At 41.5% G+C, this 14,843-nt stretch overlaps 1 protein-coding gene and 1 long non-coding RNA gene across 14 annotated transcripts in view; both read right to left on the bottom strand.

Annotated features, from left to right (window-relative positions):
* Positions 1–14,843, bottom strand: part of LOC131496161 (general transcription factor II-I repeat domain-containing protein 2-like) — a 30,324-nt gene that overhangs the window by 12,873 nt on the left and 2,608 nt on the right. For 4 of the 13 annotated variants that reach the window (XM_058701496.1, XM_058701487.1, XM_058701480.1 and 1 more), the window contains 4 exons: positions 11,816–12,041; positions 10,386–10,472; positions 7,287–7,411; positions 6,070–6,193 (listed from right to left, as the gene is read on the bottom strand). The exons of 5 other annotated variants lie outside the window; for them this stretch is intronic. In XM_058701496.1, coding sequence (XP_058557479.1) covers positions 6,070–6,080 — 11 coding nt within the window. In that variant the 5' untranslated portion in view covers positions 6,081–6,193; positions 7,287–7,411; positions 10,386–10,472; positions 11,816–12,041. The remainder of the gene's footprint in view (positions 1–6,069; positions 6,194–7,286; positions 7,412–10,385; positions 10,473–11,815; positions 12,042–14,843) is intronic. 4 more of the 13 variants (XM_058701504.1, XM_058701526.1, XM_058701507.1 and 1 more) reach the window with 3 other exon arrangements.
* LOC131496199 (uncharacterized) lies at positions 1,055–3,782 on the bottom strand. The gene is made up of 2 exons (XR_009254377.1): positions 2,758–3,782; positions 1,055–2,508 (listed from the first exon to the last, which is right to left on the bottom strand). It is a non-coding gene; the product is annotated as an uncharacterized LOC131496199 (long non-coding RNA).

The following is a 14,843-nucleotide window of genomic DNA, read 5'->3' as shown; positions in this document are numbered from 1 at the left end:
TCCATTCAAGCGCTTTGTCCATTTTTTTAAAAAATGTTTACTTATAAAAAAATGATAAAAATAAAGATGTTTACTTATTTTTGAGAGAAAGAGCGATCGCAAGCAGGGAGGGGTAGAATGAGAGGGAGAGAGAGCATCCCAAGCAGGCTCCACATTCAGTGCAGAGCCCGACGTGGGGCTCGATCCCACACCTTGTGATTATGACCTATGCCGAAATCAAGAGTCACACTCTTAACCGAGTGAGTCATCAGGCACCCCAAGCCCTTTGCCCATTTTTTAATTGGGTTGTCTTATTATTGAGTTCTAAGAGTTCTTCACATATTCTGAAGATAAGTCCCTTAACAGACACATGATGTGCAATATTTTCTCCCAGTCTGTGGAGTTTTTTTGTATAGTGTCCTTTGAAGTACAAATGTTTTTAATTTTAATAAAGCCCAACCTGTCAATCTTCCATCACCTGTGCAACACCCTAACCTAAGATCACAATGATTTACTCCTGTGTTTCTGCCACAGTCTTGTTTTAGCTCTTCTGTTTTAGGTCTTTGATCTGTTTTTAACATTTGTGTTTTGTACACAAAACACAACCTCCATTATATTTTTACATAAAAAGTAGAACATCACACACACTGTTCTATATTTTGCCTTTATATTGGAGATTATTTCCCATCAGTACACAAAATGCTGTTTCACTTCTTTTTACAACTGTATACTAGAATATCTTTTGGATCTACCAGAAAATTTTAGTCAGTTTTCTATTGACAGATATTCAGGTCAATTCTAATTTTGCACAACCAATTTTGTAACACATTATGTCACACTTGTCTGACTCTATCTGCAGGATAAAACAGCACGTGCGACTATAACAGATACTAACTCATCTCTATAGAGACTTCACCAATATATCCCTTCTACCAACGAAGTCCGAGCATGCCAGTTTCTCCAACCCTCTAGCACTGTGGTGATACATTTTTTGATCTGTGAACATCTAACAGGTAGGAAGTTGCATCTACATTAAATTAATTAAAATTACATTTTTTTTTAAGAGTAGACTTTGTTTTAAATTTTTTTTTTTAATGTTTATTTATTTTTGAGACAGAGCATGAATGGGGGAGGGTCACAGAGAGGGAGACACAGAGTCAGAAGCAGGCTCCAGGCTCCAAGCTGTCAGCACAGAGCCCGACGTGGGGCCCGAACTCAAGGACCGTGAGATCATGACCTGAGCTGAAGTCAGATGCCCAATTGACTGAGCCACCCAGGCGCCCCTTAAAATTACATTTTAATTAACAATTCTTTTAGTATGAATGAGGATGGGTGTCTTATGTTCAAAATTCCTTTGGGAATGCAAGCTGGTGCAGCCATCTGGAAAACAGTATGGAAGTTCCTCAAAAAACTAAAAATAGAACTACCCTACGACCCAGCGATTGCACTACTAGGCATTTATCCAAGGGATACAGGTGCGCTGTTTTGAAGGGACACATGCACCCCCATGTTTATAGCAGCACTATCAACAATAGTCAAAGTATGGAAAGAGCCCAAATGTCCATCGATGGATGAACGGATAAAGATGTGGTATATATATACAATGGAGTATTACTCGGCAATCAGAAAGAATGAAATCTTGCCATTTGCAACTACGTGGATGGAACTGGAGGGTATTATGCTAAGTGAAATTAGTCAGAGAAAGACAAAAATCGTATGACTTCACTCACATGAGGAGTTTAAGAGACAAAACAGGTGAACATAAGGGAAGGGAAGCAAAGACAATATAAAAACAGGGAGGGGGACAAACCAGAAGAGACTCTTAAATACAGAGAACTGAGGGTTAGGGAGGGATGGTGGGAGGGGGGATGGGCTAAATGGGTAAGGGGCACTAAGGAATCTACTGCTGAAGTCATTGTTGCACTATATGCTAATTTGGATGTAAATTAAAAAAAATAAAAAATAAAACAAGTTAATAAAAATAAATAAAATTTAAAAATAAAGGAAAAAGATACACATAAAAAAAATTCCTTTTCTGTGACCTACTTGTTCATACTTTGCCAATATTTTTACTGGATTGTTGGTCTTTTTTTCATTGATTTGTAAGATACACTTTATCAACAAAATTAGCCCTCAGTTGTTTTTTTTTTCATTTCTTTATTTTTTTTTTGAGAAAGACACAGTGTGAGTGGGGGAGGGGCAGAGAGAGAGGAAGACACAGAATCCAAAGTGGGTTCCAGGCTCTGAGCTGTCAGCAAGAGCCTGACGCAGAGCTTGAACTCATGGACTGAGAGATCATGACGAAGAGCCAAAGTCGGAAGGTTAATCGACTGAGCCACCCAGGCACCCCTATTAGCCCTCAGTTTTGATAGAAATTACAAATTTTTTTTCCTGGTTTCTTACTTGTCTTTTGACTTTGCTTAAGGGATTTTTTCCCCCACACAGAAATACTTTATATTTATGCAGTCAAACTTATCTATTCTTTTAGGACTTCCAGGATTTGTGTCACACTCAACGGGTCTTCCCCTGCTGAAGATTAAAAACAAACAAACAGGGGCGCCTGGGTGGCGCAGTCGGTTAAGCGTCCGACTTCAGCCAGGTCACGATCTCGCGGTCCGTGAGTTCGAGCCCCGCGTCAGGCTCTGGGCTGATGGCTCGGAGCCTGGAGCCTGCTTCCGATTCTGTGTCTCCCTCTCTCTCTGCCCCTCCCCCGTTCATGCTCTGTCTCTCTCTGTCCCAAAAATAAATTAAAAATGTTAAAAACAAAAAAAACAAAACAAAACAAAAAAAAACAAACAAACAGCAGAGTCCAGCTGGTTCAGTTGGAAGAGCATGTGACTCTTGATCTTGGGATTGGGAGTTCCAGCCCCCCATTGGATGTAGAGATTACTTAAAAACAAAATCTTTAAAAACAAACAAAACAAAAACATTCTCCAAGTCTTCCTCTAGTACTTTATGATTCCATACTTTCAACGTAAACCTTCATGAACCTGTAACTTACTTCGGTGAAAGATAAGTAGAAAGGATCTGCTGAGTAAGAATATTCTTGAAGAATGTACCACACTCGCTTCTGACATAGGTATTAGGCTTTATTTAATACGGCCATGGATTCCTTGGCTTCCGCTATCTCCCCTTTATAATAATTCTTCATGTAAAGGAATGATTCTGAAGACTTAAGTATATGTAATCAAAACTTATTTAAATATCATTAGAGAAATTCTATGGTTTTTGACAGCAATTTTTTGTTGTTTTCCAGTGTTTCTGACTGTAAGCATGGCAGAGTCCCCAAATCTCCTCACAGAAAACACTGACAATAGCTAATTGCTAACAATATGGGATTCATCCTTTCAGACTTGTGTTCTGAATTGGTAGGATTCTTTTCTAGAGAGGTTATTCAGAATACACTGGTATAGACTATTTTAGAGTTTACCTACTCCAACAATTTTCACTCAAATGTATCTGTAACTCTGATATGCCAGCTGCACCTCATTAAGAATTCCTCCAAAATAGGCGCCTCTGAGCGGCTCAGTTGGTGGAGCATGGGACTCTTGATCTAGGGGTTGTAAGTTTGAGCCTCACGGTGGGTATAGAGATTACTTAAAAATAAAATCTTAAGGGCTGCCTTAAAATAGGGGTACCTGGGTGGCTCAGTAGGTTAAGCGTCCAACTTCAGCTCAGGTCATGATCTCATGGTTCATGGGTTCAAGCCCCACATCAGGCTCTGTGCTGACAGCTTGGAGCCTGGAGCCTGCTTCCGATTCTGTGTCTCCCTCTCTCTCTGCTCTTCCCCCACTCACGTTCTGTCTCCCTCCCTCAAAAATAAACATTAAAATTTTTTTTTTCAACGTTTTTTATTTATTTTTGGGACAGAGAGAGACAGAGCATGAACGGGGGAGGGGCAGAGAGAGAGGGAGACACAGAATCGGAAACAGGCTCCAGGCTCCGAGCCATCAGCCCAGAGCCTGACGCGGGGCTCGAACTCACGGACCGCGAGATCGTGACCTGGCTGAAGTCGGACGCTTAACCGACTGCGCCACCCAGGCGCCCCTAATGAAATTTTAATGGGCACCTGGATGGCTCAGTCAATTAAGCGTCCAACTCTTGATGTTGCCTCAGGTCATGATTTCACGGTTCATGAGTTCAAGTCCCACATAGGGCTCTGTGCAGATGATACAGAGCCTGCTTGGGATCCTCTCTCTCCCTCTCTCTCTGCCCCTTCCCCACTCATTCTTTTTCTTTCAAAATAAAAAAACTTCAAAAAAAATTATCAAAATCTTAAAAAAAAAAAAAAAAGAGGGTTGTGTGGGTGGCTCAGTCAGCTAAGCATCTCACTCTTGATCTCAGCTCAGGTCTTGATCTTAGGGTTCTAACTTCAAGCCTTACATGAGGCAGTTTTGAGCTTACGTAAAAAAAAAGGGGAGGTGGTGGTGGTGCCAGGGTGGCGCAGTCAGTTAAGCGTCTGACTTCCACTCAGGTCATGATCTCACAGTTTGTGAGTTTGAGCCCCACATCGGACTCTGCGCTGACAGCTCAGAGCCTGGAGTCTGCTTCGGATTCTGTGTCTCCCTCTCTCTCTGCCCCTCCCCCACTCATACTCTGTCTCTCTATCAAAAATAAACATTAAAAAGGTTTTTAAAAAAGAGAATTCCAGGGGAGCCTGGGTGGCTCAGTCGGTTAAGTGTCCGACTTCAGCTCGGGTCATGATCTCACAGTCCATGAGTTCAAGCCCCGCGTCGGGCTCTGTGCTGACAGCTCAGAGCCTGGAGCCTGCTCTGGATTCTGTGTCTTCCTCTCTCTCTGCCCCTCCCCTGCTCATGCTCTGTCTTTCTCTGTCTCAAAAATAAGTAAAAACATTAAAAAAAATAAAAATTAAAAAATTAAAAAAAAAAAAGAGAATTCCTTTCAAAATACATCCTACTCCATCCTTTCTGATTTCACCACATTCACCCTCTTACTCTACCAAAGCCTAGATACGTAGTGCTAGTTTTTCATTAATTATTACAACACAGTTCTTTTTAAAAAAAATTTTTTTAAATGTATTTTGGAAGGGACAGCACAAGCAGGATAGGAGCAGAGAGAAAGAGAGACACAGAATCTGAAGCAGATGTCAGCACAGAGCCCAGTGTGGGGCTCGAACTCAAGAACAGTGAGATCATGTCCTGAGCCAAAGTCGGAGGCTTAACCAACTGAGCCACCCAGGTGCGACCCCCCTTGGTTTTTTTTTTTTTTTTTTTTTTTTTTTTTTACCGATGATGGCTTTAAGGTTGTTGTTGTCTTTTTAATATTTATTTATTTTTGAGAGAGAGACAGAATATGAGCAGGGGAGGGGCAGAAAGCTAGGGAGACACAGAATCTGAAGGAGGCTCCAAGCTCCGAGCTATATTAATACAGAGGCTAATGCGGGGCTCAAACTCACAAACTGTGAGATCATGACCTGAGCTGAAGTCGAATGTTTAACTGAGCCCCCCAGGCGCCCCTGTTACAACATAGTTCTAACGGGCCAATTCAATGCTTGTTTGGCCACCTGTCCAGGCAATTCACCAAGTGTGCTGTTTTACTGGAGTCAGCCCTGGAGAGAGAAGAATGGAGATGATCTATGACTGAATTCTTCCAATCTTCAGTCTCGAACTTGGTAGCATAAGCCTTCATTTCTCAATGACACCACTACAGTTTTCTAGAAACTTCTGACTGTCCATTTATGATGCCCCCTTCAGTTTTTTTTATTCTCTTTTTTCCTTTTTAAAAAATTTTTTTAATGTTTATTTATTTTTGAGAGAGAGACAGAGAGAGAGTGCAAGCAGGGGAGAGGCAGAGAGAGAGAGAGGGAGACACAGAATCTGAAGCAGGCTCTAGGCTCTGTGCTGCAGAGCCTGATGCGAGGCTTGAACTCACAAACCGCAAGATCATGACCTGAGCCACCCAGGCGCCCCTGCCCCCTTCAGTTTTTTATGCCTACTGGTAGAAAGGTTGGATAACTACTCTTTTGTTTTCTAAAATCAGGCCTAAGTGACTTGGGAGAATGTAGTGAAATTCTGTTATGTCTGAACCCAGTAGAAATACATTGTTTTTCAACACCGGTACAAAACACACCTTTTATTCATCCCATCCTTGCTCACCAATCTGATTTGAAAGGCATCCTTAAACACTTCTTTTAACTCACGCTGAGTGACTTTATCAGGCAAGTCCTTGATCAAAAGTGTTTTGGTATTTCAAGCTATATAACAAAAAAGCATATTTTCAGTCTGAGTTCAGATCTAATAAGCATCAAAAGTTGTACAAGGGAGGAAAAATACTTCTCCAAGAGTTAGGGAGTGTTAATAGCAATACATAGTCCTTCACTTAACAAATGTTTGAACACACATCTGGGTGAGGGCCTATGCTACATGGTACATGAAAATACAGGTTTCTACTCTCGGGAATGTGGCTTTAGAGGAAAAGGCTAGCAAACATACAGTCACATAATTACAAACTCTGATAAGTGCTAAGAAGGAAAAGTAAAAGGGAAATGAGAACATCTAGTAAACACTTAACCTAGGGGCGCGTGGCTGGCTCAATCAGAAAAGCATGCAACTCTTGACCTCTGGGTCGTGAGTTTAAGCCTCACATTGAGTGGAGAGATTACAGGACAGGACAGGACAGGACAGGACAGGACAGGACAGGAAAGGAAAGGAAAGGAAAGGAAAGGAAAGGAAAGGAAAGGAAATCCCCCATACTCCCTCTCCCCCAAAAAAAGACTTAATCTAGTCTGGAAGGGAAATTTTTTTGATCTGAGGAAGTGACCTTTAAACTGAGATTCTATGGATGGGCTGCAGGTGGTCAGGGACTGAGTCCTGCAGAGAACATTATGGCAGAGAAGGAAAGATACATAATGACAGAGAGCACTGTAGACAAAGGATGCTATGACAGGGAAGGTGAGCCAGGCAGCTAGAGCACACAGGGTGAGAGCAATGCAGATAAAGTTTGTGCTGTGGAAGCAGGTGACCTGGTGGTAACTAAGTACTTGTACACAATAAGAAAGAATCTGATACTACTAGTTCCTGACCCAGAGTCTTCTAGATACACAGTTATCTATAATGTTTACTTATTTTTGAGAGAGAGAGACAGAGTGTGAGTGGGGAAGGAGCAGAGAGAGGGAGACACAGAATCCAAAGCAGGCTCCTGGCTCTGAGCTGTCGGCACAGAGCCCAACGCGGGGCTCGAACTCACGAACCATGAGATCATGACCTGAGCCGAAGTCGGCCGCTTAACCGACTGAGCCACCAGGTGCCCCCACAGTTATCTATAAATAAATTACCTTGTTTACATACCTTTCTTTACTTCCTTTCCTTTTGGTTTTCTCAATTTAATTTCATTCCCAAGGACCTTTGTCTCACTAAGTTTCAAGGCTTTTCCCTGATCATTAGCAGATTTAAAATTCACATAACCAAATTTCCTACAGAGATGTAAAAGGGGAAAAAAACACCAAGTAAGATCAAGAGGCACATGACTTCTGGTTGGCTAGTCACACTGGATGTGAAAGTGGAAATCAGCACTGAGTCATTTACAATTTAAAACTAAGGCTCCACCAACCAGCAATAAGAATGCCAATAAAGTAACCAAAGGAGTGGTTCTCACCTATAGGCAAGTTTGACAATGTCTAGAGACATTCTGGCTGTCACAACTGGGGGAGTGCTTCTACTACTCAGTGGGGAGAATCCAGGCACACTGCTACAGAGCCTGTAATGAACTGGACAGTCCCCCACAAATTATCCGGCCCAAAATGTCAATAGTGCCAAAATGGAGAAAGCCTGTTCTGGATCTGATCTGAAGTCAGTGCAAATTCACCTGCTGAAATCTTTATTAGTTTTCTGTTTAGCAACTGACCAAATTTAACCAAAACCTATAGAAAATGAAGTTTAAAAGTAAGGTTTTGAATTTTTGTTTTAAGGAAAATCCATGTGCATTCGTAAATTAGAACAAAAATATCACTCCTAATGAGGAATGTATTAGCAAACCCAAGGGGTATTACAGAAAGATTTTTTTTTTTAACGCACAAAGGGTTCTTATTTATTGCAAATTACAAACAAACAGTTAACAAAAACCGTAAGAGCGATGTGACAAAAGTTGTGGCGTAGGCTCTGGAGCCAGAGTGCTGGGTTCAACTCCGAGCTCTGCCACTTTCTAACTGTGTGATGTTGGGCACATTACTTAACTTCTCTGTGCCTAAATTTTCTTTGTGAAATGGGAAGAACAGCAGTAATTACCACTGAGGATTGTCTTAACAGGTTCAATGAGTTAATAGAAATAAGGAACGAAGAACAGTGCCTGGAACAGTGAGTGCTCAATGAATGTTTACTATTATTATTATTTTTTTTTAATGTTTATTTATTTTTGAGAGAGAAAGAGACAGAGTGCAAGCGGGGAAGGTGCAGAGAGGGAGACACAGAATCCGAAGCAGGCTCCAGGCTCTGAGCTGTCAGCACAGAGCCCGACACGGGGCTCGAACTCACAAACTGTGAGATCATGACCTGAGCAGAAGTCGGATGCTCAACCGACTGAACCACCCAGGTGCCCCTGTTACTATTATTATTTTTTGTTTGTTTTTACCTAAGACAGTCTGAGTACTATAAAATATGCTCACACCCAGGGAATACGCTTCTGATGAAAAAGAAGTGAGAAAGATGAAATTCAACTTGGCAAAAAAAGCAGAAGTGATACAGAACCTATATTTGCCACCAAAGCGAGGGGGCTACGATTAAATGTGCAGCTTAGTTTAAAATAATTCTGGGCAGGGGCGCTTGGGTGGCCTAGTCCATTAAGTGCTGGACTTGGTTTTGGCTCAGGACGTGATCTCACAGTTCATGAGTTTGAGCCCCCTTCGGGCTCCAAGTTGACCGTGCAGAGCCTGTTGGGATTCTCTCTTTCTCCCTCTCTCTCTGCCCCTCCCTTGCTTGTGCTCTCTCAAAATAAATGTATTTAAGAAATAATAAAGTAAAATGAAATAATCGTGGGCAAATAACATCACTCACTGTAGAAAATCATGGAAATATGTTTCTGTAAAGACAAGGAGAATCTCGGGATTATTTTAACATTTCAATTGGAAAAATGGGATAGCAATTTAATATGATGGATTTTTTTTAATAAATTTTTTAAAATTTATATTTATGAGAGAGAGAGTGCATGCATGTGAGTGGGGGAGGGGCAGAGAAAGAGGGGGGCAGAGGATCTGAAGCGGGCTCTGTGCTAACAGCAGAGAGCCCGACATGGGAACTGAACTCACGAACCATGAGATCTTGACCTGAATCCAAGTCAGATGCTTAACTGACTGAGCCACCCAGATGCCCCAATACAATGGATTTTCTAAGAGCCACTGAAAGATTTTAAATATAGTAGCCCCTCTTATCCGTGGTTGCAGTTATCCACAGTCAATTGTGTGGTCTGGAAGCAGACAATCCTCCTTCTGACCTAGCTTCAAAATGTCAACAGCACTCTAAAGCGAGGTCACAACGCCTATACCACGCACCTCACCGCATCTCATCATGGAGGCATTTCGTCATTTCACAGCATCACAAGAAAGAGGGTGTGCATAGCAGAGTAAAAATATTTTGAGAGAGGCAAACCACATTCATGTAACTTTCATTATAGTATACTGTTACATTTGTTCTATTTTGTTGTATTGTTGTTCATCTCTTAGTGTGGTTAAGTTATAAATTCAACTTTATCACAGTATGTTGTAAAAGAAAAAACATAGTATACGCAGGGTTCAGTACTATCTGTGGTGTCAGGCATCCACTGGGGATCTTAGAATGTTTGCCCCGCAGGGCAACGGGGGCCAGAGACTGATGCGAAACCCCACTAAAGGGTGAACAGCAGGTAACAGAAGGATCCGATGAGACAGAAGTCTGGTAACCCACAATGAAACAGAAAAATACGGGAACTCGTAATTTCTCCAGGGATAATAATGCTGGGCTGATCGACTCAACATTCTTCATCTATCAGTATTTACCTGGACATGCCAACTCTGACATCAACCACTGTGAGATCATTTTTAGCAAAAAACTCACTGAGACCAGTTTTTAGTTCAGCAGCGGTTTTGTTGAAATTCAGGTTTCCAACAAACAGTCTGAAAGTTACAGGTGGTTCAACTGCCATACAAAAAGGTTAAGGAAGGAAGGAAGGAAGGAAGGAAGGAAGGAAGGAAGGAAGGAAGGAAGGAAGGAAAGAACTCAAATAAACAGTTCAGTAACAATGATGCTAAAAGAAAACTCCGTTAAAGTTTCTGGCATATTGTAATGCCAAACTGCAATAAAAATCCCCTTGTTTATCACTTGGGCTTTCGCCTTGTCCACAAACATCAAATCTACACTTAACCAGTATGCAAGTCTCCATGTTTTGTCTTGTGCTTTAAAACACAACAAACAAGTTACCTTCCAATCTCTGTTTTTTGATTTCAGGGAAAGCCTTCTGTTTAGCCATCTCCTTCTTCCATTTATCAGGTGTTTTTTTGATAGGCTCTGTGGGCAAAAGCCAGAATACTATATTTTTAATGATCTGTCTGTACCACTAATGAGTAAACCGGAAGCTTTTACTCTAATCACAAATATCACACCTATGGTATGTCTACTCTTCACAAAACACATAGGTTAGATCTGGTCAGAGTACTTGTGAAAGCATTTATAAACTAATCAGAAAGTTCTTCAAGTTCCTAAAAGAAATCCAACAGCCTCTGCCCAAGGGCTTCCCTTACAACCTGAATTCCTTGATACGGGCCACCCCTCTACTGAACTGATTTAGGTCATTCTGACCTTCCTCTTCCTCTTCTTCCTCACAGCCCTTTTCCTCAGTCACTGTCCCCAACCCCTACAGGAAGAGCTTTCTCCCTCTGACCCATGTAGAATACACATCTTCTTTTTCAGATTCTAAATGAAAATCTACCTAATCAATTAGACAGACTTATTAAGAATGAGAATAACAGGGGCGCCTGGGTGGCTCAGTTGGTTAAGCGGCCGACTTCAGCTCAGGTCACGATCTCGCGGTCCGTGAGTTCGAGCCCCACGTCGGGCTCTGGCCTGATGGCTCAGAGCCTGGAGCCTGCTTCCGATTCTGTGTCTCCCTCTCTCTCTGCCCCTCCCCCGTTCATGCTCTGTCTCTCTCTGTCTCAAAAATAAATAAAAGGTTAAAAAAAAAAAAAAAGTTTAAAAAAAAAAAAAAAGAATGAGAATAACAAATTGTTCTTTCAGAAAAACTTCCCATAAATCTGGCTATAATGCACAAACCAAAAAAAAAAAAAAAATTCACTGCCACTTTAACCTCTTATTTTGAAATAACTTTAAATGCATTGCCATTGTATTTTAATAAAAATATAATAATTACTTATTTGGAAGCAGTATCTTTTTTTTTAATTTTTAAGTAATCTCTACACCCAACATGGGGCTCAATCTCACAACCCTGAGATTCAGAGTCATATGTTCCACTGACTGAGCCAGCCAGGCACTCCTGGAAGCAATACAATTTAAAATGTTACATAGATTCCATCAAGACAAAAACAAAGTCACTGAGAATTAAGTTTGGGGGACTATTAACGCGCGTGGCTCACGGCACCACGACAGAAACAATCAATGTATAATGTTCAGTGAAAACTGATTCTGGTCATGGGGACAGCAGAGGTCAAATGTCCACTGAGATTTCCTCCTCAATGAAGCCAGGCCTGAAAAATCAGCCAGGGATTGCCACGGCAACTTTCTGAAGGGGGGTATCTTCGCAGAACGCCTCTAACAGCAATGTGGAAGGACACAGGGCTGACCCTTGCTATCTTGTAGCCACTAGCCAGGAACGCCTCTGGAAGAGGACTTGTTACCTTTCTCATCTTGGCCCAACTCCGTGTTCTTATCTTCTTCCTCCTCATCGTTCCCACTTCTCTTCTTGGCACTCCTCCTGTCTTTTGGCAATTTGGCCCATGTGGCTGTCTTCCTGTGTGGTGATGTTAGTTTCTCAGCAACCATGGGAGCCAGAGACGTTTTCCCCCTGACTTTATTTTCTAGAGCAGTAGTAACCTTCCCACCATCTTTCTGAGGGACGACAGCCTGGAGGAGAAGTAGCAACAATGAAAGCAGGTCTTCCCCCTGCCCAAGAGGTTACAGCCACATATACAGTGAGCAAGGGCAAGATTTGGTCAGGCACATATGTCAATGTCTATGTTGATCTGAGATGAACTTCTCAATGTGCAGTAAGAGAGCTCCCAGCGCCACCTGACGTGCTCGTCTTAAGAAAAAGGAAAAGAAAAACAAATTCCTAGACTTCACTTAGAGTTATCAAATCAGAATCTTTACAGGGAAGGAACTAGTTTCTAGGAGTATCCAAGCTACTGCCCTAGGAAAATATGCCAAGTCAACTACTGTTTAGATGGCTCCACATGCCTTTAGAGTGCCAAATCTTTGCATACAAATATACATCAGAGTGAAGAGCCTCCCACAACGGACAACTAGAACATACACGGGAATGAGAGCCAAGCCCCAAACATTGAGTCTCATGTTTTCTAATTATACCATCAATTCCCACCCCACGGCTACTAATAACTGGGCATGGTATTATAAAATTAGATACCTAAAGATGACAATTTTAGTAAAGCACTGAATGCAGTTTCACCATACACAAAAGAACAAGATGGGCAATTAAGAGAAGCACTGTCTTTATCTTGCCAGTGCTACCTAGAACCATGTCATAATACAGGGAAGGCATTACTGGTGTTACGGGCTGAACTATATCCCACTAAAATTCATATGTCAAAGTCCTAATCCCCAGCATCTAAACATATTACTGGGGGCGCCTGGGTGGCTCAGTCGGTTAAGCATCCGACTTTGGCTCAGGTCATGATCTCACGGTCTGTGGGTTCGAGTCCTGTGTTGGGCTCTATGCTGACAGCTCAGAGCCTGGAGCCTGCTTCAGATTCTGTGTCTCCCTCTCTCTCTGCCCCACCCCCACTCACGCTCTGTCTCTCAAAAATAAATAAATGTTAAAAAATTAAAAAAAAAAAAAAGAATATTACTGTATCTGGAGACAGGCCTTTAAAGAAGTAATTAAGTTAAAATGGGGTTGTTACACTGGCCCTAATCCAATATGACTGCTGTCCTTATAAGAGATTAGGCCACAGATGACAGACGAATGACTACGTGAATAAACACTGAGAAAGCAGACATTTACAAGCCAAGGAGAGAGGCTTCAGAAGACCAAACCTGCCAACAGCTTGATCTTCAACTTCCAGTTTTCAGAACTGTGAGCAAATAAACTTCTGCTGTTCAGCCACCCAGTCTGTGATATTTTATTAAGGCAACCCCAGCAAACTGGTGTGTATATATATATATAGCCCTCAATCCACATCATAGGAAGAGATAAGTACATGTGATTAGCATTACTGATTATGAACACAATTTATAGGCAAGCAGATGAGGGGGACCAGTGCATCTGGCATGGTAATGATGTGGGATCAGGGAAGTTAGGTGAAAGAGATTAGGGTTTTATTTATTTATTTTTTTAATCTATTCATTTTTAGTAATCTCTATACCCAACGTGGAGCTTGAACTTACAACCCAGAGATCAAGAGTCACATGCTCTACTGAGCCAGCCAGGTGTCCCAAAAGATGAGGGTTTTAATGAAATAATTTCAATGAGCCAGCTTTAGGTTCTGGTTACCTTAAACGTTCATCTAATTGCAACAGTATTACTACATGCTGCACTAATCAAGGATTATAAGAACCACACTTTAATGACCAAGGGTGACCAGTGTGAACAGTCGAGAACCACATCACATGCTTATCAGCCTAAGAAAAATATTATGTGACTACTCCTGTTTTCCTCTAAGCTACCAGAGTCTGAGTTCCAAAGCAAAAGTTGCATTCACCAATGGGAATGCAAGCTGGTGCAGCCACTCTGGAAAACAGTATGGAGGTTCCTCAAAAAACTAAAAACAGAACTACCCTACGACCCGGCAATTGCACTACTAGGCATTTATCCACAGGATACAGGTGTGCTGTTTCGAAGGGACACATGCACCCCATGTTTATAGCAGCACTATCGACAATAGCCAAAGGATGGAAAGAACCCAAATGTCCATTGATGGATGAATGGATAAAGAAGATGTGGTATATATATACAATGGAGTATTACTCGGCAATCAAAAAGAATGAAATCTTGCCATTGGCGACCACGTGGATGGAACTAGAGGGTATTCTGCTAAGCGAAATTAGTCAGAGAAAGACAAAAATCATATGACTTCACTCACATGAGGACTTTAAGAGACAAAACAGATGAACATAAGGGAAGGGAAACAAAGATAATATAAAAACAGGGAGGGGGACAAACCAGAAGAGACTCATAAATATGGAGAACAAACTGAGGGTTACAGGAGGGGTTGAGGGAGGGAGGATGGGCTAAATGGGTAAGGGGCACTAAGGAATCTACTCCTGAAGTCATTGTTGCACTATATGCTAACTAAGTTGGATGTAAATTTTAAAAAACAAAAAATAAAATTAAAAAAATAATAAAATAAAATAAAAAGTTGCATTCACCAAGAACCTTCTGGCTGATCGGTATGGAAAGCTAATGCAATGTATAGTGACCATCATAATACATTAGATGTTCTCTTAACTGTGTCTAACCATCATATAACATATCTATGGCTAGATTAAATGACAGTCTCAATTCCAAACAGGACTTACTAACTTGCCATCCATGAAATGCCAAGCATGTGTGGCTAGCAGGTTCCTCTATGGTACTCAAAATACACCCAGGCATTTCTGTTCCATATGGCTAAAGTATATCCTTAAAAAGCATCAATTGCGTTTGTTCCAAACCTGCAAGCGACCATCGTATTTGCAGTTTCAATTACA

This window comes from Neofelis nebulosa, chromosome 2 (genome assembly GCF_028018385.1).
Source record: "Neofelis nebulosa isolate mNeoNeb1 chromosome 2, mNeoNeb1.pri, whole genome shotgun sequence".
Taxonomy (NCBI): Eukaryota; Metazoa; Chordata; class Mammalia; order Carnivora; family Felidae; genus Neofelis; species Neofelis nebulosa.
Note: the sequence above shows the minus strand (reverse complement) of the source record. Positions and strands in the feature narration are given on the sequence as shown.